The sequence below is a fragment of the Liolophura sinensis genome, chromosome 8 (assembly GCF_032854445.1).
Source record: "Liolophura sinensis isolate JHLJ2023 chromosome 8, CUHK_Ljap_v2, whole genome shotgun sequence".
NCBI classification, from domain to species: domain Eukaryota; kingdom Metazoa; phylum Mollusca; class Polyplacophora; order Chitonida; family Chitonidae; genus Liolophura; species Liolophura sinensis.
In genome coordinates, this window is record NC_088302.1 from 57,112,355 (window position 1) to 57,140,187 (window position 27,833).

Here is a 27,833-nt window from a genome sequence, read left to right on the forward strand (position 1 = left end):
TCCCACTGTATCATCTTTTCTGATTCAGATAACTTGGAAATCCTAGACGACCTTATAGATAGATAAAAGTTCATTTTTTAATGCATTACATGGTTGTGGATATCTTTTTAAACTTCATTTAATTTTGAGCCAAAGCACTTCAAAGAGAATTGTTGTGAAGCCCAGTTGCAGCGTATTAGTAAATGTAATATTTCAGCAGATCAAATCTTGTGCGTAAGATGGCACGGAATATCTCTTAAATTAGTGGTATCTTTTTAATATGTGTTTGATTTGTGTTCATCATTTAATTTTCTGATTCTCAGGATAACCTTCAGATTCTGAGGGATTTGTCTCTGCTGCAAGTACAGATGAGAGATTTGGAGGGATACAGGGTAGGTGGTCAGTTAATGGCATGTGTACAGAGGTGATCATACAGTAGATATTAGGAGTAAGTAATGTAACCTCAAGCACAGATCAGTTGTATAAGGGGTTATTTGTGTGTAGAACCACAGACTCGCCAAGTTTTCATCTACATGTATGTTTATCAGTTTAGATGTGTCCATGTTATTTATGAGAATGTAAGGTAGAGGGCTAAGCCCCCAGTTATCAGTGTCACCTTGTACATGACTAACTAAACCCGCAGTTATCAGTGTCACCTTGTACATGACTAAGCCCCCAGTTATCAGTGTCACCTTGTACCTGACTCACTAAGCCCCCAGTTATCAGTGTCACTGTGTACATGACTAAGCCCCCAGTTATCAGTGTCACTGTGTACATGACTAAGCCCCCAGTTATCAGTGTCACTGTGTACATGACTAAGCCCCCAGTTATCGGTGTCAACTTGTACATGACTAAGCCACCAGTTATCAGTGTCACCTTGTACATGGCTAAGCCCCAGTTATCAGTGTCACCTTGTACCTGACTCACTAAGCCCCGAGTTATCAGTGTCACCTTGTACATGGCTAACTAAACCCCCAGTTATCAGTGTCACCTTGTACCTGACTCACTAAGTCCCCAGTTATCAGTGTAACCTTGTACATGACCAAGCCACCAGTCATCAGTGTCACCTTGTACATGGCTAACTAAACCCCCAGTTATCAGTGTCGCCTTGTACCTGACTCACTAAGCCCCCAGTTATCAGTGTCACTGTGTACATGGCTAACTAAGCCCCCAGTTATCAGTGTCACCTTGTGTTACAGGACACTCGCTACCAACTACTGGTGCTCAGACCGGGCCAGAGAGCCTCCTGGATAGGCTATGCCATGGCCTTCCACATGCTCAAGGACTATGATATGGCTCTCAAGATTTTGGATGAATTCAGGAAAACTCAACAGGTAAAATCGTAGATTGATATTTAGAATTGAAAGTTTCTTGGATAACACTCTTTGCCTATAGTTAACACTTGCCAGACCAGTCCTGGACATTTTGAGTAACAACTGAATGGTTAGACCTGATAGCAGATACACAGATATTCAGAAATGTGCGTTTAAGTTGTGATGCCAGCAGAATAATTTCCCTTGTTTTGCTATCCCTAAGCTATAAACACTTGTGCAAGACAACTGACGTCCCAACTTGTTTCAGACTGCATTGCGTGTGCTTGTGGGTAATCTTATTATGTTTTTTTTGAGACCCAAAGCCCTGTTAAATGTGTACTAAGAACAGTAATACTTCTGTATTATTCTGTGTTCTTTATTTTGTAGCCCAAACCATTTGACTATGAGCATAGTGAAATGATACTTTACCAGAACACTGTGGTCCGAGAAGCAGGCAATTTATCTGAGGCACTGAAGCATTTAGAGGAACATGATAAGGAAATAGTGGACAGACTGTCAGTACAGGAAATCAGAGGTATGAATTGTGGATATCAGGAAATCAGAGGTATAAATAGTGGACAGACTGTCGGTACAGGAAATCAGAGGTATGAATTGTGGATATCAGGAAATCAGAGGTATAAATAGTGGACACACTGCCTGTACAGGAAATCAGAGGTATAAATAGTGGACAGACTGCCTGTACAGGAAATCAGAGGTATAAATAGTGGACAGACTGTCGGTACAGGAAATCAGAGGTATGAATTGTGGATATCAGGAAATCAGAGGTATAAATAGTGGACAGACTGTCTGTACAGGAAATCAGAGGTATAAATAGTGGACAGACTGTCTGTACAGGAAATCAGAGGTATAAATAGTGGACAGACTGTCTGTACAGGAAATCAGAGGTATAAATAGTGGACAGACTGTCGGTACAGGAAATCAGAGGTATGAATTGTGGATATCAGGAAATCAGAGGTATAAATAGTGGACAGACTGTCTGTACAGGAAATCAGAGGTATAAATAGTGGACAGACTGTCTGTACAGGAAATCAGAGGTATAAATAGTGGACAGACTGTCTGTACAGGAAATCAGAGGTATAAATAGTGGACAGACTGTCGGTACAGGAAATCAGAGGTATGAATTGTGGATATCAGGAAATCAGAGCTATAAATAGTGGACAGACTGCCTGTACAGGAAATCAGAGGTATGAATTGTGGATATCAGGAAATCAGAGGTATGAATTGTTTATAGCAGGAAATCAGAGGTATAAATAGTGGACAGACTGTCTGTACAGGAAATCAGAGGTATGAATAGTGGATAGCAGGAAATCAGAGGTATAAATAGTGGACAGGCTGTCTGTACAGGAAATCAGAGGTATGAATTGTGTATAGCGGGAAATCAGAGGTATAAATAGTGGACAGACTGTCTGTACAGGAAATCAGAGGTATGAATTGTTTATAGCAGGAAATCAGAGGTATAAATAGTGGACAGACTGTCTGTACAGGAAATCAGAGGTATGAATTGTGTATAGTGGGAAATCAGAGGTATAAATAGTGGACAGACTGTCTGTACAGGAAATCAGAGGTATGCATTGTGGATAGCAGGAAATCAGAGGTATAAATAGTGGACAGACTGTCTGTACAGGAAATCAGAGGTATGAATTGTGTATAGCAGGAAATCAGAGGTATAAATAGTGGACAGACTGTCTGTACAGGAAATCAGAGGTATGAATTGTGTATAGTGGGAAATCAGAGGTATAAATAGTGGACAGACTGTCTGTACAGGAAATCAGAGGTATAAATAGTGGACAGACTGTCTGTACAGGAAATCAGAGGTATGAATTGTGTATAGTGGGAAATCAGAGGTATAAATAGTGGACAGACTGTCTGTACAGGAAATCAGAGGTATGGATTGCGTATGGACTCCATATACAGGAAATCAGAGATGTAAACAATGGACAAACGGTACAGGAAATCAGAGGTACATGTATAAATGGTTGACATTGTGGATAGACTGTGTGTACGGGAAATCAGAGGTATAATTATAACTGCAGACTGATGTGCTTTCCCTGCATTAATGCCTTGATAAAGTCTTGAATGCTATGTAGAGGCGTCTGAAGTAAGGAAATATGCCGGTTTTTCTTTCAGCTGATATCTTGATACAGCTCGATCGTCATGAGGAAGCTGCGGACATATATCGGGAACTATTAAACCGTAACCCTGAAAACTGGGCTTATTACAAGGGTCTGGAGACCGCACTTAAAGCAGGTAAGACTAACCCTGACATATACCTGTGTCAGGAACTGTTAAACAGTAACCCTGAAAACTGGACCTACTGCAAAGACCGTTCTCAAAGCAGGTAAGGTTAACTTTGGCATGTCTGCATGTATATAGTTGGATATTCCTGAAAGACAATCATATGTAGGGTAGAGCTGAAGTAAAATTGTCTGTTTCAGTATGTTTGTGCTCCGTTTGTGTGCATTCAGACAGAATTCCAGCATTCAGATAGTATTTCAGCATTCATATGTTTCAGCATTCAGTAGAACTGCATCCAGTCAGCTAGGTAATACACATTTACAGTATTTGAATGGAGTATGGAGTAATACCAAAGTTTCTGATATTGTAACTGATTTACTATTAAATTAGTAAAATTTGTGTATATTTGTATGGATGTTATGTAGGTTATTGTTACTTCAATATATGGCTGAGAAAAACTGAGAGACTTTGGTCAGTAGTGAGAAAACTATTTCAGTTACTCTTCATTTCCAGAATCCGAGGAGGATAGAATGAAAATTTATGAAGAGGTGTTAGAGAAGTTTCCCAGTGCATCTGCACCAAAGAGACTTCCTTTGAATTTTACGACAGGTGAGTACATTTGTGTTTTAGTGGTTGAGGCTGATAGTGTCAACTGAGTGATTCATCTTGTGCATTCATGTGCACATAAGGACGCCTGAGACATTGGGAACGAGTTGTGTGATACTTCACAAGCTATAAGGATTTGTCATCTGTACTTGGTGCTTCCCTGGACATTGTTGTATACTGGTTTGATAACGAGGAAATAAATGAACAAATATTGTACAGTATAAGGGTATACGGGTAACTAGCTCCATTGTCATCGTCAAATGTGGCAATGCTTGTAAAAATTCATTCTGTTTTGAAGCGTTGTACTAACTTTGTATGTTGTAGGTGACAGATTCCGACGTCTAGTAGACAAATATCTCCAGCGAGCTCTGCATAAAGGTGTTCCACCGTTGTTTGTTACTCTTAGGCCATTATATAAAGACCCAGAAAAAGTGAGTCTTCAATAGAGTTACAGGTATTTTTTCAGTTGTGAAGACTATGTATCCATGTAAATATTGCACTGGAGGAGTTTTTCCGCACCATTCGTCTGGTCTAAATTACTTTTCATGAAACTTTTTTTGGACGCTCATGTTATAGTAGATGTGGTAAAAAATTGTTGACAGGTCACAGGATACAGTTGGACTTTTTCTGCCTTTGTCGGTAAGAGTTGGAACTTAAAACTCCTACTGTGATCTGTGGGAAAGCTGACCAATTTGCAGGTTAAACCAGGAGAGGGAAGACATTTTGTTTGTGAAGTCTGTTTGATAGTATCCCGCATCTGACAAAATACTCTGCTTTTCTTTGGACAAGAAAAGTCACTTGGGGCTCAGATATATTCTTGAATTGTGCAGGCGACATCGAATGGGTCTGCAAAGTAGGCTATCTCCCTTTGTTGGTTGTGAATGCAATCAACAATGGTCACATCGCTGAAGTGATTCACCTATACTACGGTCTTCTGCATTGAATTGATGGGTCTTTACAGGATACATTCGTTACGTGGTTACCCTGTGATAGGATATGCAAATATGTTGTGTCAGTAGTTCTCATATTCGGCTCAGCGTTCATGTATACAACACCTGTGTAAGATGCAGTGACTCCATCCTGAAAAGATGCTTCGTCCTCATTTTGATCAAGGTCTGATCAAACTCTGCCACAATCATTTGCTCATAGTGGGTAACAGAACATGTACTTTGTCAGAAGGCTATTTTAATGCGCAGTCTTGCATTCATTGAAAAACCCTTGTCTTCACCTGTATAATGTGTAAATCTGTACTTGGGCCTCGTTTCACAAAGCACTCTTAACGTTATGTTCTCCTAAAGTGAAAGACAGCTAACTTATGTTTATTTCCACTGAAAGACTACCATTAAAAGTATCTTAAACTGGCATTAAATATTTAGTGAAACTTCGTCTTGACACAGCTTCAGTATGTCTGCATTATCGACAGCAAGGTGATAAATAGCTTACTTTGAAATTGGACATACTGGAAGGTAATTTCTTCCACTGCTTGAACTGTTGATAGAGTATGTCTGCTTTTATGATTGACAGTTTATGTGGCCTGCGGGTGCACGGTCAGGGCACTCAGGGTTGTACCTCCGCATGGGGCTGTGCTGGTGATTTGGACCCGTATTTAATACTTACAAAATTACAATACCATTGTTGTACAACTAAGTTTGTACTCAGTTCTGAAACAAGTGGAAATAAATTTAAGCACCACAGAGGCTGATCTAGGCATTTGACTGTTGCTGAATTTTATTCTTCAGTTTTGTGGCGGTAGCACAAGATGAGAGCAATGCTGACCTAGTTATCAAGAATGTTTTAATAATTATAGTGACAATAATCTTTTATAAAAGAAAACAGAAAAAAAAATCATCCATTGTATGCAAAGAAGGACAAAATAAGAAATTTAAATTCTACAATTCTCATTAACTTAGAGAAAAAAATTATATCATAAGATTTAATTGATTTTAAGCATTGTCCGGGTGAAAAGTCGTCTTCTCATTCCTGTCAACTTTTGGCATCCCTAATGAATTTCTCACTGACTTTGATATTTGTTATTTAAAAACTGCTGACTAAATGGTAAAGTGAATGGCAAAAAATGTATTTGTATAATTTGAACATTGTTTCTAAGTAGGCCTAGGGTCTGCTGGGGAAATAAATGTGGTTTGGGCCCAGACGCTATGCTACTGTCTGACATAATTCATGACAACCTCGTTGAATATTAACACGGCTTGTAAATCAACTGAATTTCTCGTCAATGTTATGTGATCCGTAAATGTTACAGGCCTGCCCCACAAGACCTTGTGAAATGGCCCTTCAGCTACACATAACCAATTCGTTGTAAGCGATCTAAAAATGTGTTATTTAGTAGTTTGTTGTTATCATGTGCCACTTCAAAACCTGATAGCAATCCTATCCTACTTTTGATTGAAATATGTTTTAGTCATGTGCTGTCTTATCCTTCGGCCCACAGCAAACAGTAATGTAGGTATTACATCGTCATGGTACATGTAGTTGCAAGCTCATAATGTTAAGAGAACTTTGTGAAAACTGGAACATCAGTGGTGTGCTCTGGGTACCGCAGTTTCCTTCACCAATAAAATTTGCATCATATAAGTGAGTATAGCATTAAACAGCAAAAACAACAGTCGATGAACTGGGACATGCTTCATGTTACTGCAGCACACTGACTGTTCCAATGTAATGTTGAGTCCTCAGTTCATCAAGCACCAAGTTTTGATTCATATGCTCATTTCTGTCATGTTTTTACCCACAGATTACAGTGATAGAGGAGCTTGTTTTAGGGTATTTAGAATGTTTGAAGGAAAAGGAACGCTTTGACTGCTCAGGTATGTACAACATTAATATCTTCTCGTTGCTTATTCAGACATCTTTTCTTATGATTTATACATATGGTTGTCCACATTTTCAGCGCCACCATTTTTGCTTGCCCACAGTGAAATGCAGCCTGTATCAGTGTGTTTCATTGGTGCAATATGTCAGAATGGATACACTGTGATAAAACTGATAGATGGCAATGTAGGTTGAGCATATTGTTACAAGGTTATTTAAATATTCCAGTTAAGTCTTAGTGAAGTCTATGATCTGTATGATCTCCCCCCCCCCACCCACCTCCCCTTAAATAAGATATCTGAAGTTTGTTACTGTAAGCAGAAGATTTAGGTTTTCAGATGTACTTACAGTATATTTACATTGTAGGGGAGAATACAGAGCTAGAGCCTCCTACTGCTCTTCTATGGACGTACTACTACCTGGCAGAGCACTTCGACTACCGGGGCCAGACGGCAAAGGCCATGGAGTACATTGAACTAGCACTTGACCACACCCCCCTGCTGATTGAGCTGCTTGTACTGAAGGCCAGGCTGTACAAACACGCAGGGGACATGACCGAAGCTGTGATACATATAGACGAGGCGCAGTCCCTTGATACCGCTGACCGTTATATTAACTCCAAGTGTGCTAAATATCTACTGAGGGCCAGCAAGATTCAAGAGGCTGCAGACATGTGCTCCAAATTTACTCGGGTATGACAACAGATCGGGGGACATAATGTTTAGTGAGATACTGAGTATGGGATCTAAGGGTGTGGGAATGTAGATGCTGGAGGCTGCAGACGTGCTCCAAATTTACTCGGGTACGACAACAGATCGGGGGACATAATGTTTAGTGAGATACTGAGTATGGGATCTAAGGGTGTGGGAATGTAAATGCTGGAGGCTGCAGATGTGCTCCAAATTTACTCGGGTACGACAACTGTTTGGGGAACATAATGTTTAGTGAGATACTGAGAATGGGATCTAAGGGTGTGGGAATGTAGATGCTGGAGGCTGCAGACGTGCTCCAGATTTACTCAGGTAAGACAACTGATTGGGGGACATAATATTTAGTGAGATACTGAGTATGGGATCTAAGGGTGTGGGAATGTAGGTGCTGGAGGCTGCAGACATGTGCTCCAGATTTACTCTGGTACAACAACTGTTTGGGGGACATAATGTTTAGTGAGATACTGAGAATGGGATCTAAGGGTGTGGGAATGTAGATGCTGGAGGCTGCAGACGTGCTGCGGATTTACTCAGGTACGACAACTGATTGGGGGACATAATATTTAGTGAGATACTGAGTATGGGATCTAAGGGTGTGGGAATGTAGATGCTGCAGGCTGCAGACATGCTCCAGATTTACTCAGGTAAGACAACTGATTGGGGGACATAATATTTAGTGAGATACTGAGTATGGGATCTAAGGGTGTGGGAATGTAGGTGCTGGAGGCTGCAGACATGTGCTCCAGATTTACTGGGGTACGACAACTGATTGGGGGACATAATATTTAGTGAGATACTGAGTATGGGATCTAAGGGTATGGGAATGTAGATGCTGGAGGCTGCAGACGTGCTCCAGATTTACTCGGGTACGACAACTGTTTGGGGGACATAATATTTAGTGAGATACTGAGTATGGGATCTAAGGGTGTGGGAATGTAGATGCTGGACGCTGCAGACGTGCTTCGGATTTACTCAGGTAAGACAACTGATTGGGGGACATAATGTTTAGTGAGGTACTGAGTATGGGATCTAAGGGTGTGGGAATGTAGATGCTGGACGCTGCAGACGTGCTCCAGATTTACTTGGGTAAGACAACTGTTTGGGGGACATAATATTTAGTGAGGTACTGAGTATTGGATCTAAGGGTGTGGGAATGTAGATGCTGGAGGCTGCAGATGTGCTCCGGATTTACTCAAGTAAGACAACTGATTGGGGGACATAATGTTTAGTGAGGTACTGAGTATGGGATCTAAGGGTGTGGGAATGTAGATGCTGGAGGCTGCAGACGTGCTCCAGATTTACTCGGGTACGACAACTGATTGGGGGACATAATGTTTAGTGAGGTACTGAGTATGGGATCTAAGGGTGTGGGAATGTAGATGCTGGAGGCTGCAGACGTGCTCCAGATTTACTCTGGTACGACAACTGTTTGGGGGACATGATGTTTAGTGAGATACCGAGAATGGGATTTAAGGGTGTGGGAATGTAGATGCTGGAGGCTGCAGACGTGCTCCAAATTTACTTGGGTTTGACAACTGTTTGGGGGACATAATGTTTAGTGAGATACTGAGTATGGGAACTAAGGGTGTGGGAATGTAGATGCTGGAGGCTGCAGACGTGCTCCAAATTTATTCGGGTACGACAACTGTTTGGGGGGGACATAATGTTTAGTGAGGTACTGAGTATGGGATCTAAGGGTGTGGGAATGTAGATGCTGGAGGCTGCAGACGTGCTCCAGATTTACTTGGGTACGACAACTGTTTGGGGGACATAATGTTTAGTGAGATACTGAGTATGGGATGTAAGGGTATGGGAATGTAGATGCTGGAGGCTGCAGACGTGCTCCAGATTTACTCAGGTAAGACAACTGATTGGGGGACATAATGTTTAGTGAGATACTGAGTATGGGATCTAGGCTTGTGGGAATGTAGGTGCTGGAAGCTGAACGTTGTCCAGCATACAGTGTATATGTGCATGTAGTTTGGCATGTTTGGAGAGTCATACTTGAAATGTTCACTATGCAAATACACTGTTTCCATAAGAAATACTTGGAGCGAATGTCTAACATTGTTAACTTCAAACAAAAACATAGTTGGACATTGAAAATATCCCACAGGTGATGAGAAATACTCTATAAAACTTGTTTTTGCAGGAAGGGGTATCAGCAGTTGAGAACCTGAATGAAATGCAATGCATGTGGTTTCAAACTGAATGTGCTGCTGCAAACCAAAGGTTAGGAAAGTGGGGAGAGGCATTGAAAAAGTGTCTAGAAATAGATAGGGTAAGTTTTTCATAGTATGTATGCTCCCTATATCAATCACAGGTTTGATTATGGACTAGGATTTGAAATTGTACCATTGTCATGTTAATATGTCTTAAATATCTTATTGGTGTTTTTTACCCTATACTCAGGATTATTTGACTTACCCTCATCCAGCTCAGTAAATAATGTCAAACTCTAAGGTGTTTTAATAATTATAAACTGTACATAAGGTAATAGCTGTCTTCACTCAATACTGTTTACAATATTGACTGAAAATGGAATGAAACTAGGGAAATGCCATTTCACACCATTTGTAGAATTTGACAAATTTCACCTTATGAACCAATTTTGTAGAGCTTGTCTTATTTTCAAAATCTTTGTCTTTATATTACAAAATTTTGTAATGCAGCATACTATATGCATTTTATTAAATTTCTGAAATTTTATTAGGTGAAGTTCACAGGCAAGTAGTACTGTTGTAAATACAGTCGCTGCATCAAGTTTTACAACAGATTAATCCATGTCAATAATAGAGTGGGATTGTTTTCTTCTGTGTGCAAACAGTCATTGTCCACTTCAACATTCAAGAAACCATTTGACTGGGGCAAGATGATCTCCCATGTAAAAACACATTGCTGTTGTTGGTTTCATGCTGGGACGGTTGGGTTAGTGCTAAAAGGGGGTTGGGTTTGTTAACAGGGACAGCATGGAATTTGTTGGGCATTCAAAGGGGCATTGCACAGATATTCAGGGGCAGGGCCCTTGTAAAACGTCGGAACTTGGGGTCTGGTAACTGTTTTCAGCATGGCGTACATTTTGCTGTTTCAGCATTTTACAGAGATCATAGAAGATCAGTTTGACTTCCATACATACTGTATGAGGAAGATGACACTGCGGGCATACATAGGCTTGCTAAGGCTGGAGGATGTCCTCAGGAGACACCCATTCTATCAAAAAGCTGCCAAAATCGCAATCGAGGTGAGCCGTCATTCTTCTGGGATGTAACGAGACAATCCTGAAGCAAATGTATATATGCATGGATAAAGTACCCCACATGAAGTTTAAAAAGCGACCATTTTCAGCTTGCTTGTACTTGTGCTTACATGTATGTCGGACCCTGAGCATGGGCATCTAGTAACAGGGCACGCAATGTTGAACAAAATGTTTGGGGTGGTATCTTAAAAAGTACTGCAGGTATTGAGATCAGCGTTTGCACATATGTAGAGCACAGTAACACAAGGGGGTTATTCTATCATTGAGTCGGTGTGTACATGTTAAACACTGTAAATTACTGAATTCCTGAATTCCTGACATTGCGCATTGCGTAGGAGAATCAGAATGTTTAACAGAATGTCAGTGATGGTGTCTCAAAAAGTACTCCATGTTTCGACCTGGAGTTTTACATTCATATAAACCAGTGACAGGAGGGGGATGTTCCATCACTGATGCTCTGTGTGTATATTATTTGCTGTAAATTAGTAAATTTACAACCTCAGTGCTGTATGTATATTTATTGAGCTGAAGTTTTGCATTTATCTGTCTCCTACAGGTGAGCTCTTTGCTAGCCTTGCTGCCAAATCTTCAAGCGTAGGTTTACCAACTGTCAGTCTTGTAATATTATTCACCAGCATGTACATGTGTAATGGTTCTTTGGTAGTAACCCTACATGAAGTGTACTTTGGCTGGGACTGGTATTCTGGGGGTGGGGGTGGGGTGGGGGGGAGGCGTCTGGTTGTTATTTTGGGGGGTCCGGTTGCTATTCTCTGGAAGCTGTTTCTGTGGGGACCTGGTTGATGTTCTGAGGGGTCTGGTTGCTTTTGTGGCGGGTCTGGAAGCCATTCTGGGGGACCTGGCAGCTGTTCTGGAGGACCTGGCGGCTATTCCGGGGTGGGGTTGAAGGAGGGGTTGCTGTTCTGGGGGTCTGGTTGCTATTCTGGGATATCTGGTAGTTCTTCTTGGTTGATTTGGTAGCTATTCTGTGGAATCTGGGAGCTGTTCCGGGAATCTGGCAGCTATTCTCGGGAATCTAGTAGCTATTTATGGATATCTGAAAGCTGTTCTGGTGGATTTGGAAGCTGTTTATTCTGGGATATCTGGTAGCTAGTTCGGGGGATCTGGGAGCTATGTTGGGGGGTCTGGTAGATCTGGCAGCTGTTCCAGTGGATCTGGGAGTTATTCTGGGATATCTGAAAGCTGTTCTGGTAGATCTGGTAGCTGTTTTGGATGATCTGGGAGCTATTTTGGGATATCTGGTAGCTATTGTGGGGGATCTGGAAGCTATTGTGGGGGATCTGGTATCTTTTCTTGGGGGATCAGGTAGCTATTTTGGGACATCTGGCAGCTATTCTGGGGGATCTTGTAGATCTGGTAGCTGTTCCGGGGGATCTGGGAGCTGTGCTGGGGGATCTTAGAGGTGTTCTAGGGGGATCTGGTATCTTTTCTTGGGGGATCAGGTAGCTATTCTGGGATATCTGGTAGCTATTCTGGGGGATCTTGTAGATCTGGTAGCTGTTCTGGGGAATCTGGGAGCTGTTTTGGCGGACCTGGGAGCTGTTCTAGGGGATATAGAAATTATTCTGGGGGACCTTGGAGCTGTTTTGAGGGGGATCTGGGAGCTATTCTGGGATATCTGGTAGCTATTCTGGGGGATTTTGTAGATCTGGTAGCTGTTCTGGGGAATCTGGGAGCTGTTTTGGGGGACCTGGGAACTGTTCTAGGGGATATAGAAATTATTCTGGGGGATCTTGGAGCTGTTTTGAGGGGGGTCTGGGAGCTATTCTGGGATATCTGGTAGCTATTCTGGGGGATCTTGTAGATCTGGTAGCTGTTGTGGGGGACCTGGGAGCTGTTTTGGGGGACCTGAGAGCTGTTTGGGGGACCTGGAAATTATTCTGGGGGATCTGGAAGTTATTCTGCCTGCTACTTGTACCATCCATTAAAATCTGTTTTTGAACTTAGGTTTGTACGATAATTGCCTTTCATTATGTTTGCTTTCTCCTGCAGATTTACTTACATTTACATGACCATCCCCTGACAGAAAGTGAACAAAGTAAAGATGCTGAAACAGGTAAGTCTTTCGTTTTCAGGAGAAAATGATTATTTCTGATTGGGCATAAATAGCCCTCCAGGGAACCCATTTTGGACCTTTGTACTATTGGTACATTTCAGTTCAGATATAATATTAACTTATTTTGTCAGAACATGAGAGAATTCAGAAGGCATGACACGATGAGTTTTTTGTTTTGTTTGTCTCTAGCATGGCTGTAGCTGAAAATTGACTGGGTTGTTCCTGTCTTGTTCACAGCAAATTTAACACCTAGTGAATTAAAAAAGATGAGAAATAAGCAAAGGAAAGCTCAGAAAAAGGCGGAGATGGAACGGGAGAAGCAGAAGGCTGAGTTAGAGAAGAAAGAAGCTCAAAGTAAAGCCAAGGGGCAGGACGGGGAAATGGATGGTCCAAAGGAAGAGGAGTTGATACCCGACAAACTGGCCAGGGTAAGCTGCATGTGAGCTCTGTATCAAGGAGAGTTTAAGGGAGGTATTCAGTTATGTAGAGTAGTAAATTTAACTTGGGTATCTGGTTAAAGGTTGAAGTGACTATGAAGACATTTGATGTATGTCAGTGATGTCAAGTTTTAACAGTGGATGAAAATGTTTGGCTGTCTTAACTTTTAAACTGTATGATATCAGAGTATAGACAGGATGGGCACAGTTCTTGAAACTCTTTGAAAAATACAACTTCATCTTCAAGTACTTGAAAGTCCTTAAAAAAGACATACTCCTGGAAACTCGTGAAAATCTTAGTTTGTCCTGAACTTAAATATTGTCTGCTGACCGCCGAGTCTGTATATCGGGAGCTCGCTGATAATTCTGCCATAATCAAGGCTTCCGCTGGCACCCGCCATTGTTGCAAATTTAGAACAATTTTTTGAAATGGCGATAAAATTTGAAAAAATGTGAATGTTTTTGGCAACAAAGTTATTTGCTTAAGAAAAAATACAAACATTATACAAAATAGAGCTTTCTGGGTTTTTTAGCAGATTTTCGCAATTTTTCTAATGAAAATAATGCACTTACTTTCATTTCAAACAGCCTCATCTTGGCAAAACAACACAGTTTTATGGCGATTACTTGACAGGAATCTACAAAGGGGGCTCAGCATTGTTGCAAGTTGACTTACATTAAATAACGCTTGAAATCATTGTAGTTAAATAACGAATGAGAGTCATGACTTTTTCAGGGATGCCTTTCATCGCCAATTGTAAAAAAAAAAAAAAATATAAGAAAAAAAAATTATCAAGGGAAATAAATCAAGGTAGAGTTACCTCCCATGAACATTTTAACTTTTCCACTTAATAAACTTTTTTTTGATCCAAAGTAAATTAAATGTTTCAGAATATGTGCCGTTATATAAATGTGTACGCTGTCTAGTTTTTTCCGGTCAGACTGTGTTACTCCAATGTAATCTTGTTAGATAAACTGAATTTACGAATGAATTTCGTAACAAATTATTCTGATAGAGGAAATTACATATTACTAGGATCCTACAGATAGGTTGAAAAAAGGATGGATTTTCTTTTTCATAAAACAAACACATGGGACCAAGCATTGGTCCATTATTTTGAGGGCAATTGTTCTAAATGTGACGTTTGATAAACTCCAGATATAGCTGGAAGAGACCAAACTGATTCTAGCAGCTACACCAAGGCAGATAAAAACAAATTACATAAGGAGACCTACAAGAGTCATTGCCCCTAAGGAAGTATGGCTAAAGAAAAATAGTATTTACTACAGAATCTGATGAGTAGCTAAAGTGATTGGGTAAAAAAAAATACTGACCCAGAGGAAGCCCTGCATAATGATATATGGCGTTAATTTTTTTTTTTTTAACTGCCGGGTGAAAGAATGTGTCACATTACAGAGGTGAAGGGTAGATATTTCTTGCAAAAGCAAGCATACTATTCAATATACATGCATGCAAATTAAAGCATCTATTGTTCAGTCTTAAAATATAATTTATAATTTGCACCATGAAACTAGCCTTGGAAAGGACAAAGAACTCCTGGAAAACTCATTTTCATATACCTGTACGAACCCTGATAGATAGTAGTGTACTGTTCTCATTATGTAGTTGATGGCATTGCCCAAAGGGAGAATGTTTGTGTGCAAGCGTTGTTGTGGTCATGTAGTGAATGGCTTTGACCAGAGAGAGAATGTTTGTGTGGAAGCGTTGTTGTGGTCATGTAGTGAATGGCTTTGACCAGAGAGAGAATGTTTGTGTGGAAGCGTTGTTGTGGTCATGTAGTGAATGGTGTTGACCACAGAGAGAGTGTTAGTCTACAAGGGTTTTTGTTGTCATGTAGTGAATGGCTTTGACCAGAGAGAGAATGTTTGTGTGGAAGCGTTGTTGTGGTCATGTAGTGAATGGCTTTGACCAGAGAGAGAATGTTTGTGTGGAAGCGTTGTTGTGGTCATGTAGTGAATGGTGTTGACCACAGAGAGAGTGTTAGTGTACAAGGGTTTTTGTTGTCATGTAGTGAATGGCATTGACCAGAGAGAGAATGTTTGTGTGGAAGCGTTGTTGTGGTCATGTAGTGAATGGCTTTGACCAGAGAGAGAATGTTTGTGTGGAAGCGTTGTTGTGGTCATGTAGTGAATGGCATTGACCAGAGAGAGAATGTTTGTGTGGAAGCGTTGTTGTGGTCATGTAGTGAATGGCTTTGACCACAGAGAGAATGTTTGTGTACAAGTTTTGTTGTGGTCATGTATTGTTCACTTTGATGTTCAATCTAGGTCAGTGATCCATTGGAACAGGCCATAAGATTTCTACGCCCACTACAACTGTTAGCATCTGACATCATAGACACCCATGTCCAAGCCTACGAGATCTACTCAAGAAAAGGTTGGATGAAAATCAAGCAGATTTTTATTTCTGTTGAAATTTCGTGGATACTCAGCATACATGAAATTAGAAAACCAAGGTTTATGGCTCAACATCTCCAAGATTTTTATTAAAACGTTCATAATCATATCTGATCTGAGGACAATTTAATGCTTTCTATGCTGTGTACCAGATGATCATGATGTACAGTACATTTGTGTGGGAATGTTAGCTCCTTACTGTATGCGGGCAGTAAGTTGTGGAAGAGTGGCTAAGGCAAGTAGTTTTCGGTCACACTGCCGCGCAAGCTGGGTTTTTGATCTGAGTCCATTGTTGTGTTGGTCAGGGTGGCATTATGTGGTCAGAGGTGCTCTTTTCTGTTATTTTGCATCAGGCTGTCTTTCCTCCAATGTCACACACACAAAGAGCACCAGAAACCTGCTCATGGTTTGTGGTTTATTGTGGCCACTGCAGTTTCTTCCACCCCTAAAATCAGACACTGTTTCAGTGAACAATTAATTGATGGTGTGTTGAACAACTATTAAATGATCAGTAGTCTACATGGTACAGAGGATATTTTTCAACTTTACTCATTGTTTGCCTTGTAGGCAAATTACTGTTGATGTTGCAGTGTATAAAGCGTGGGCATCGGGTTGACCCTGACAATCCAGCCTTTCACCTGTGTAGGTTACGATTTAGACAGGAAGGTAAGTTCAGCACATGTTTAATTGTTTCGGTGTAATATTGTGACTTGTTTTTGTATTTCTGTACAATGTACCATGTCACTAAGGATAATGATATGCCATCGTTCTGTTGTTTGCTAATCTCTGTAATTTATGGGGATTTATCTCGCTGAATAACAAGGCCTAATTGTAATTTTGTGGACATAAGGAAAATCACGCAAGGTGTTTACGTAGGATTTCATGTTACCTGTAATAAAGAACGTGATAGCATGATGTCCAGTTGCAGCTATGTCATCACAGAGTGCTGCTGAGTTGTTAATTACAGATGTTTAATGAGAATTTCTTTTCTTCAGTATCCAGACGTAAGAGTGAGCTGTCAGAAACGGTGTTATCAGTATTGAACACAGAAATGGCATCCTTGTATGGAAACAGGAACAATCAGACATTAAATGAGGAATTCTTGGAGAGAAATGCAAAGTCCCTTCCTCACAGAGTTGCAGGTGTGACATTGACTTTTCAGGAAACATTAATAATCTTGAAGGGCTAATTATCTCCTGTACCTAATCATCTCCTGTACCCAATCGTCACCTGTACCTAATCATCTCCTGTACCTGATCACCTCCTGTACCTAATCATCACCTGCACCTAATCATCTGCTGTACCTAATAATCTCCTGTACCTAATCACCTCCTGTACCTAATCACCACCTGTACCTAATCATCTCCTGTACCCAGTCGTCACCTGTACCTAATCATCACCTGTACCTAATCATCACCTGTACCTAATCATCACCTGTACCTAATCATCTCCTGTACCTAATCACCTCCTGTACCTAATCATCACCTGTACCTAATCGTCTCCTGTTCCCAATCGTTTCCTGTACCTAATCATCTCCTGTACTTAATCATCTCCTGTACCTAATCATTACCTATACCTAATCATCATCTGTACCTAATCATCATCTGTACCTAATCGTCACCTGTATCTAATCGTCACCTGTATCTAATCGTCACCTGTACCTAATCATCTCCTGTACCTAATCATCTCCTGTACCTAATCATCACCTGTACCTAATCATCACCTGTACCTAATCATCACCTGTATCTAATCGTCTCCTGTCGTTAATCATCTCCTGTCGTTAATCATCTCCTGTACCTAATCATCTCCTGTACCTAATCGTCACCTGTACCTAATCGTCACCTGTACCTAATCGTCTCCTGTACCTAATCGTCTCCTGTACCTAATCGTCACCTGTATCTAATCGTCACCTGTACCTAATCGTCACCTGTACCTAATCGTCACCTGTACCTAATCGTCTCCTGTACCTAATCATCTCCTGTACCTAATCATCTCCTGTATCTAATCATCGCCTGTATCTAATCGTCTCCTGTACCTAATCGTCTCCTGTACCTAATCCTCACATGTACCTAATCGTCACCCGTACCTAATCGTCTCCTGTACCTAATCCTCTCCTGTATCTAATCGTCACCTGTACCTAATCGTCTCCTGTACCTAATCGTCTCCTGTACCTAATCGTCACCTGTACCTAATCGTCACCTGTACCTAATCGTCTCCTGTACCTAATCGTCACCTGTACCTAATCGTCACCTGTACCTAATCGTCTCCTGTACCTAATCATCTCCTGTACCTAATCATCTCCTGTATCTAATCGTCTCCTGTATCTAATCGTCTCCTGTACCTAATCCTCACATGTACCTAATCGTCACCCGTACCTAATCGTCTCCTGTACCTAATCATCTCCTGTATCTAATCGTCACCTGTATCTAATCGTCACCTGTATCTAATCGTCACCTGTACCTAATCGTCTCCTGTCGTTAATCATCTCCTGTACCTAATCATCTCCTGTACCTAATCGTCTCATGTACCTAATCATCACCCGTACCTAATCGTCTCCTGTACCTAATCATCTCCTGTACCTAATCCTCTCCTGTATCTAATCGTCACCTGTATCTAACCGTCACCTGTATCTAATCGTCTCCTGTACCTAATCGTCTCCTGTCGTTAATCATCTCCTGTCGTTAATCATCTCCTGTACCTAATCATCTCCTGTACCTAATCATCACCTGTATCTAATCGTCACCTGTACCTAATCGTCTCCTGTACCTAATCATCTCCTGTACCTAATCATCACCCGTACCTAATCATCTCCTGTACCTAATCATCTCCTGTACCTAATCGTCACCTGTACCTAATCATCACCTGTATCTGTATCTAATCGTCACCTGTAACTAATCATCTCCTGTACCTAATCATCTCCTGTACCTAATCATCACCCGTACCTAATCATCACCTGTATCTAATCGTCTCCTGTCGTTAATCATCTCCTGTACCTAATCATCACCTGTATCTAATCGTCACCTGTACCTAATCATCACATGTACCTAATCATCACCCCTACCTAATCATCTCCTGTACCTAATCATCTCCTGTACCTAATCATCTCCTGTACCTAATCGTCTCCTGTACCTAATCATCTCCTGTACCTAATCATCTCCTGTACCTAATCATCACCTGTACCTAATCGTCACCTGTACCTAATCGTCTCCTGTAACTAATCGTCACCTGTACCTAATCATCTCCTGTACCTAATCATCTCCTGTATCTAATCATGACCTGTACCTAATCGTCTCCTGTACCTTATCGTCTCCTGTACCTAATCGTCACCTGTACCTAATCGTCTCCTGTTCCTAATCATCTCCTGTACCTAATCATCTCCTGTACCTAATCATCACCTGTATCTAATCGTCTCCTGTACCTAATCGTCTCCTGTACCTAATCCTCATATGTACCTAATCGTCACCCGTACCTAATCGTCTCCTGTACCTAATCATCTCCTGTATCTAATCGTCACCTGTATCTAATCGTCACCTGTACCTAATCGTCTCCTGTCGTTAATCATCTCCTGTACCTAATCATCTCCTGTACCTAATCGTCTCATGTACCTAATCATCACCCGTACCTAATCGTCTCCTGTACCTAATCATCTCCTGTACCTAATCATCTCCTGTATCTAATCGTCACCTGTATCTAATCGTCACCTGTATCTAATCGTCTCCTGTACCTAATCGTCTCCTGTCGTTAATCATCTCCTGTCGTTAATCATCTCCTGTACCTAATCATCTCCTGTACCTAATCATCACCTGTATCTAATCGTCACCTGTACCTAATCGTCTCCTGTACCTAATCATCTCCTGTACCTAATCATCACCCGTACCTAATCATCTCCTGTACCTAATCATCTCCTGTACCTAATCGTCACCTGTACCTAATCATCACCTGTATCTGTATCTAATCGTCACCTGTAACTAATCATCTCCTGTACCTAATCATCTCCTGTACCTAATCATCACCCGTACCTAATCATCACCTGTATCTAATCGTCTCCTGTCGTTAATCATCTCCTGTACCTAATCATCACCTGTATCTAATAGTCTCCTGTCGTTAATCATCTCCTGTACCTAATCATCACCTGTATCTAATCGTCACCTGTACCTAATCATCACATGTACCTAATCATCACCCCTACCTAATCATCTCCTGTACCTAATCATCTCCTGTACCTAATCATTTCCTGTACCTAATCGTCTCCTGTACCTAATCATCTCCTATACCTAATCATCACCTGTATCTAATCGTCACCTGTACCTAATCGTCTCCTGTACCTAATCGTCACCTGTACCTAATCATCTCCTGTACCTAATCATCTCCTGTATCTAATCATGACCTGTACCTAATCGTCTCCTGTACCTTATCGTCTCCTGTACCTAATCGTCACCTGTACCTAATCGTCTCCTGTTCCTAATCATCTCCTGTACCTAATCATCTCCTGTACCTAATCATCACCTGTATCTAATCGTCACCTGTACCTAATCATCTCCTGTACCTAATCATCTCCTGTGTCTAATCGTCACCTGTGCCTAATCATCTCCTGTACCTAATCACCTCCTGTACCTAATCATCACCTGTACCTAATCGTCTCCTGTACCTAATCATCTCCTGTACCTAATCATCACCCGTACCTAATCATCTCCTGTACCTAATCATCTCCTGTACCTAATCGTCACCTGTACCTAATCATCACCTGTATCTGTATCTAATCGTCACCTGTAACTAATCATCTCCTGTACCTAATCATCTCCTGTACCTAATCATCACCCGTACCTAATCATCACCTGTATCTAATCGTCTCCTGTCGTTAATCATCTCCTGTACCTAATCATCACCTGTATCTAATCGTCACCTGTACCTAATCATCACATGTACCTAATCATCACCCCTACCTAATCATCTCCTGTACCTAATCATCTCCTGTACCTAATCATCTCCTGTACCTAATCGTCTCCTGTACCTAATCGTCTCCTGTACCTAATCATCTCCTGTACCTAATCATCACCTGTACCTAATCGTCACCTGTACCTAATCGTCTCCTGTACCTAATCGTCACCTGTACCTAATCATCTCCTGTATCTAATCATGACCTGTACCTAATCATGACCTGTACCTAATCGTCTCCTGTACCTTATCGTCTCCTGTACCTAATCGTCACCTGTACCTAATCGTCTCCTGTTCCTAATCATCTCCTGTACCTAATCATCTCCTGTACCTAATCATCACCTGTACCTAATCGTCACCTGTACCTAATCATCTCCTGTACCTAATCACCTCCTGTACCTAATCATCACCTGTACCTAATCGTCTCCTGTACCTAATCGTCTCCTGTACCTAATCGTCACCTGTACCTAATCGTCACCTGTACCTAATCGTCACCTGTACCTAATCGTCTCCTGTACCTAATCGTCACCTGTACCTAATCGTCACCTGTACCTAATCGTCTCCTGTACCTAATCATCTCCTGTACCTAATCATCTCCTGTATCTAATCATCACCTGTATCTAATCGTCTCCTGTACCTAATCGTCTCCTGTACCTAATCCTCATATGTACCTAATCGTCACCCGTACCTAATCGTCTCCTGTACCTAATCATCTCCTGTATCTAATCGTCACCTGTATCTAATCGTCACCTGTATCTAATCGTCACCTGTACCTAATCGTCTCCTGTCGTTAATCATCTCCTGTACCTAATCATCTCCTGTACCTAATCGTCTCATGTACCTAATCATCACCCGTACCTAATCGTCTCCTGTACCTAATCATCTCCTGTACCTAATCATCTCCTGTATCTAATCGTCACCTGTATCTAATCGTCACCTGTATCTAATCGTCTCCTGTACCTAATCGTCTCCTGTCGTTAATCATCTCCTGTCGTTAATCATCTCCTGTACCTAATCATCTCCTGTACCTAATCATCACCTGTATCTAATCGTCTCCTGTACCTAATCATCTCCTGTACCTAATCATCACCCGTACCTAATCATCTCCTGTACCTAATCATCTCCTGTACCTAATCGTCACCTGTACCTAATCATCACCTGTATCTGTATCTAATCATCACCTGTAACTAATCATCTCCTGTACCTAATCATCTCCTGTACCTAATCATCACCCGTACCTAATCATCACCTGTATCTAATCGTCTCCTGTCGTTAATCATCTCCTGTACCTAATCATCACCTGTATCTAATCGTCTCCTGTCGTTAATCATCTCCTGTACCTAATCATCACCTGTATCTAATCGTCACCTGTACCTAATCATCACATGTACCTAATCATCACCCCTACCTAATCATCTCCTGTACCTAATCATCTCCTGTACCTAATCATTTCCTGTACCTAATCGTCTCCTGTACCTAATCATCTCCTATACCTAATCATCACCTGTATCTAATCGTCACCTGTACCTAATCGTCTCCTGTACCTAATCGTCACCTGTACCTAATCATCTCCTGTACCTAATCATCTCCTGTATCTAATCATGACCTGTACCTAATCGTCTCCTGTACCTTATCGTCTCCTGTACCTAATCGTCACCTGTACCTAATCGTCTCCTGTTCCTAATCATCTCCTGTACCTAATCATCTCCTGTACCTAATCATCACCTGTATCTAATCGTCACCTGTACCTAATCAACATCTGTACCTAATCGTCACCTGTATCTAATCGTCACCTGTACGTAATCGTCTCCTGTCGTTAATCATCTCCTGTACCTAATCATCACCTGTACCTAATCATCTCCTGTACCTAATCTTCACCCGTATCTAATCGTCACCTGTACCTAATCGTCTCCTGTACCTAATCATCTCCTGTACCTAATCATCACCTGTATCTAATCGTCACCTGTACCTAATCGTCTCCTGTACCTAATCATCATCTGTACCTAATCATCATCTATACCTAATCGTCTCCTGTACCTAATCATCTCCTGTACCTAATCGTCACCTGTACCTAATCATCTCCTGTACCTAATCGTCTCCTGTACCTAATCATCTCCTGTACCTAATCGTCACCTGTACCTAATCATCTCCTGTACCTAATCGTCTCCTGTACCTAATCATCACCTGTACCTAATCATCACCTGTACCTAATCATCTCCTGTACCTAATCATCTCCTGTACCTAATCATCACCCGTACCTAATCATCACCCGTACCGAATCATCTCCTGTACCTAATCCTCACCTGTATCTAATCGTCTCCTGTACCTAATCGTCACCTGTACCTAATCGTCACCTGTATCTAATCGTCTCCTGTACCTAATCATCTCCTGTACCTAATCATCTCCTGTACCTAATCATCACCTGTACCTAATCGTCACCTGTATCTAATCGTCTCCTGTACCTAATCGTCTCCTGTACCTAATCCTCATATGTACCTAATCGTCACCCGTACCTAATCGTCTCCTGTACCTAATCATCTCCTGTATCTAATCGTCACCTGTATCTAATCGTCACCTGTATCTAATCGTCACCTGTACCTAATCGTCTCCTGTCGTTAATCATCTCCTGTACCTAATCATCTCCTGTACCTAATCGTCTCATGTACCTAATCATCACCCGTACCTAATCGTCTCCTGTACCTAATCATCTCCTGTACCTAATCATCTCCTGTATCTAATCGTCACCTGTATCTAATCGTCACCTGTGTCTAATCGTCTCCTGTACCTAATCGTCTCCTGTCGTTAATCATCTCCTGTCGTTAATCATCTCCTGTACCTAATCATCTCCTGTACCTAATCATCACCTGTATCTAATCGTCACCTGTACCTAATCGTCTCCTGTACCTAATCATCTCCTGTACCTAATCATCACCCGTACCTAATCATCTCCTGTACCTAATCATCTCCTGTACCTAATCGTCACCTGTACCTAATCATCACCTGTATCTGTATCTAATCCTCACCTGTAACTAATCATCTCCTGTACCTAATCATCTCCTGTACCTAATCATCACCCGTACCTAATCATCACCTGTATCTAATCGTCTCCTGTCGTTAATCATCTCCTGTACCTAATCATCACCTGTATCTAATCGTCTCCTGTCGTTAATCATCTCCTGTACCTAATCATCACCTGTATCTAATCGTGACCTGTACCTAATCATCACATGTACCTAATCATCACCCCTACCTAATCATCTCCTGTACCTAATCATCTCCTGTACCTAATCATTTCCTGTACCTAATCGTCTCCTGTACCTAATCATCTCCTATACCTAATCATCACCTGTATCTAATCGTCACCTGTACCTAATCGTCTCCTGTACCTAATCGTCACCTGTACCTAATCATCTCCTGTACCTAATCATCTCCTGTATCTAATCATGACCTGTACCTAATCGTCTCCTGTACCTTATCGTCTCCTGTACCTAATCGTCACCTGTACCTAATCGTCTCCTGTTCCTAATCATCTCCTGTACCTAATCATCTCCTGTACCTAATCATCACCTGTATCTAATCGTCACCTGTACCTAATCATCTCCTGTACCTAATCATCTCCTGTGTCTAATCGTCACCTGTGCCTAATCATCTCCTGTACCTAATCACCTCCTGTACCTAATCATCACCTGTACCTAATCATCACCTGTACCTAATCGTCTCCTGTACCTAATCATCTCCTGTACCTAATCATCTCCTGTATCTAATCGTCACCTGTACCTAATCGTCACCTGTATCTAATCGTCTCCTGTATCTAATCGTCACCTGTACCTAATCATCACCCGTACCTAATCGTCTCCTGTCGTTAATCATCTCCTGTACCTAATCATCACCTGTATCTAATCGTCACCTGTATCTAATCGTCACCTGTACCTAATCGTCTCCTGTACCTAATCATCTCCTGTACCTAATCATCACCTGTATCTAATCGTCACCTGTACCTAATCATCATCTGTACCTAATCGTCACCTGTATCTAATCGTCACCTGTACGTAATCGTCTCCTGTACGTAATCGTCTCCTGTCGTTAATCATCTCCTGTACCTAATCATCTCCTGTACCTAATCTTCACCCGTATCTAATCGTCACCTGTACCTAATCGTCTCCTGTACCTAATCATCTCCTGTACCTAATCATCACCTGTATCTAATCGTCACCTGTACCTAATCGTCTCCTGTACCTAATCATCATCTGTACCTAATCATCATCTATACCTAATCGTCTCCTGTACCTAATCATCTCCTGTACCTAATCGTCACCTGTACCTAATCATCTCCTGTACCTAATCGTCTCCTGTACCTAATCATCTCCTGTACCTAATCGTCACCTGTACCTAATCATCTCCTGTACCTAATCGTCTCCTGTACCTAATCGTCTCCTGTACCTAATCATCACCTGTACCTAATCATCACCTGTACCTAATCATCTCCTGTACCTAATCATCTCCTGTACCTAATCATCACCCGTACCTAATCATCACCCGTACCTAATCATCTCCTGTACCTAATCCTCACCTGTATCTAATCGTCACCTGTACCTAATCGTCACCTGTACCTAATCGTCACCTGTACCTAATCCTCTCCTGTACCTAATCCTCTCCTGTACCTAATCGTCTCCTGTACCTAATCATCTCCTGTACCTAATCATCACCTGTACCTAATCGTCTCCTGTACCTAATCGTCTCCTGTACCTAATCATCTCCTGTACCTAATCATCACCCGTACCTAATCGTCACCCGTACCTAATCGTCACCCGTACCTAATCGTCACCCGTACCTAATCGTCTCCTGTACCTAATCGTCTCCTGTACCTAATCGTAACCTGTATCTAATCGTCACCTGTATCTAATCGTCTCCTGTACCTAATCATCTCCTGTACCTAATCATCTCCTGTACCTAATCGTCACCTGTATCTAATCGTCTCCTGTACCTAATCGTCTCCTGTACCTAATCGTCACCTGTACCTAATCATCTCCTGTACCTAATCGTCTCCTGTACCTAATCGTCTCCTGTACCTAATCATCACCCGTACTTACATGTACATGTGTGTGATACAACTACCCTTATTCCTTAACCTTTTTGCATATGACAGATAAGGTTGTATTGGTAAGCTTGATCAGTTTCAGAGGTACTCCCACCTGGGAAATCATCTTACAATATGTGAAACGGTTGAAGGATTACAGTGGCTTGCTACATGGACCTGGATGAAAGTTGCCATTTTCTGATTCTTGATATTATTTCTGGTGACTACCAAGCTTGCCAGAAAACTCCTAAAAGCTGTGTCACTTTCTCTTTTTCACTCTGTTAAAACTTGTCATTTCGACTTTCTTGTCTTTGTGATGGACTGGTCTCATGAAGCCGTTGTTTCATTTTTTAAAGGGGCACGTATGATGTACGAACTGGACCACTGCACTCAGGATAAAGCTATCTCCATGGCAACTAGGTTATCACATGAATATGAGGGAGTTACAATACAGGTATGGATTCTCCATCGTTGATTGTTTACATTACGGCTTAAAACACCAATCAAATAAATAAAGTTGATGATAAAAACAATTGAATATTGTTTAGTAAAACTATACTGTAGTTTTGGATTATCCAATTGTCTTTTCATTGTGTAATAGGCCTAAATACATTGCTAAACTTTTTTTTCCCCATTTTAACCAATGATTCTTAAACATTCTGATCTGAATTTCTATTCTGACGTTTGTATGTGAGTTGTTGGTATGAATGCTGAGTTGTAATGCTGAGTTTGTGCCTGTGTTACAGAATTGTATAGATGTGTTGGAACTGCTATGTGAGGGACAGTTTGGCAAATGTGAGAAGGCAGCTGAGGACTACCAGGCACAGTGCCACGCCTATTTCCCCTATGCAACAGCTTTTCAGTTGCCTGCTGCCTCAAAAACAGACGCTATCGTGGAGAACGGTGCTGCGTGCTGAAACTCATGGAATTAGGTTAGGGCTGTGTGACAGTGTCTAGGAAGAATTGGGCAGTTGTGTTCGAAAACTATCAAGGGCCTGGAGAGCAGAGGAAGAAGGGAGGTAACCCTGTAGACTGAGGTGAAGCAACTATGTTAAAAGCTGGACATGTGACAGCAGGCCTAGATGGACAGGCAGCGGTTGTGTCCTCTGTGGGACTGACAGGGTAGGTCTGTGCCATGGCACCATTTCTCACAGGAAGGACAGAATACTGAGCAGGCCTGTGGCCACAGCACCATATCTCGAGCTAGAGGGAACTCATTTGAAAGCCGCACTGTGAAATCAGGTGCTGTATGTAGTTCTGATTCTGTATGACCTGTCCAAGGTTTCTTCTGTTCTCTCGATGCTCATGATTTGTCCTACGTATGATCATTAGGTCATACTGTATGTTTTTTGTTTTTTTTTCTTCCTTGGCAGCTCTAGTGATCTAGGTTAATGCACATACTGCACAGTGTTGTATGAATTCCCCTGTGACTGGTAGGGGGGGGGGGAGGGAGCATGTGCACACCACTATTCAGATAGAGGAAATGAGCATATGCCGGAGTTAAAAGTGAGTGCTTTTTGTTGTTTATCTTGATTAACCCTCAGTTAAATGTTTTACCAGAACTCCAACATCCTTCCTTAGCTTGATTAATATATTTCATTTTTATCTGTCAATAAAAAAAAAAAGAGAATAACAAAAAAGAAAGCAAGAAAACAAGCAGAACAGCCGAGACCAAGGGAAAGCAGCGCCAGTTCCTAACCTTCCAGCTTGGTGTTGCTGTTGAGTGTCACTACGTAATGTTAGCAGTATCTCATTAAGGAGCATCCTCCCACCATAGTGCTGTCATCCTTCCTATAAAGGATATATTTTTGGGTTTGCAGCATATAACAACAATCGATAAAATAAATAAACGAGCATCCTCCAATCATGTCAGTGGGACCTATCTGTGATCTTAACGTGTGTACCTTTCCTCTGTTTCTCTCCTATACTTAATTTTAGCTAGC

At 41.5% G+C, this 27,833-nt stretch overlaps 1 protein-coding gene across 1 annotated transcript in view; it reads left to right on the forward strand.

The window, feature by feature from the left end:
* LOC135472573 (N-alpha-acetyltransferase 15, NatA auxiliary subunit-like) overlaps window positions 1-27,321 on the forward strand; it is a 30,461-nt gene extending 3,140 nt beyond the window's left edge. Inside the window, exons 5-21 of the mRNA XM_064752131.1 lie at window positions 303-371; window positions 1,179-1,313; window positions 1,680-1,827; window positions 3,441-3,560; window positions 4,062-4,157; window positions 4,479-4,585; window positions 6,907-6,979; window positions 7,350-7,675; window positions 9,846-9,974; window positions 10,785-10,934; window positions 12,960-13,023; window positions 13,261-13,451; window positions 15,750-15,858; window positions 16,446-16,544; window positions 16,874-17,020; window positions 26,247-26,344; window positions 26,637-27,321. Of these exons, the coding sequence (XP_064608201.1) occupies window positions 303-371; window positions 1,179-1,313; window positions 1,680-1,827; window positions 3,441-3,560; window positions 4,062-4,157; window positions 4,479-4,585; window positions 6,907-6,979; window positions 7,350-7,675; window positions 9,846-9,974; window positions 10,785-10,934; window positions 12,960-13,023; window positions 13,261-13,451; window positions 15,750-15,858; window positions 16,446-16,544; window positions 16,874-17,020; window positions 26,247-26,344; window positions 26,637-26,807 (2,232 nt within the window). The 3' untranslated portion in view covers window positions 26,808-27,321. The remainder of the gene's footprint in view (window positions 1-302; window positions 372-1,178; window positions 1,314-1,679; window positions 1,828-3,440; window positions 3,561-4,061; window positions 4,158-4,478; window positions 4,586-6,906; window positions 6,980-7,349; window positions 7,676-9,845; window positions 9,975-10,784; window positions 10,935-12,959; window positions 13,024-13,260; window positions 13,452-15,749; window positions 15,859-16,445; window positions 16,545-16,873; window positions 17,021-26,246; window positions 26,345-26,636) is intronic.
* The last annotated feature ends 512 nt before the right edge of the window (window positions 27,322-27,833 follow it).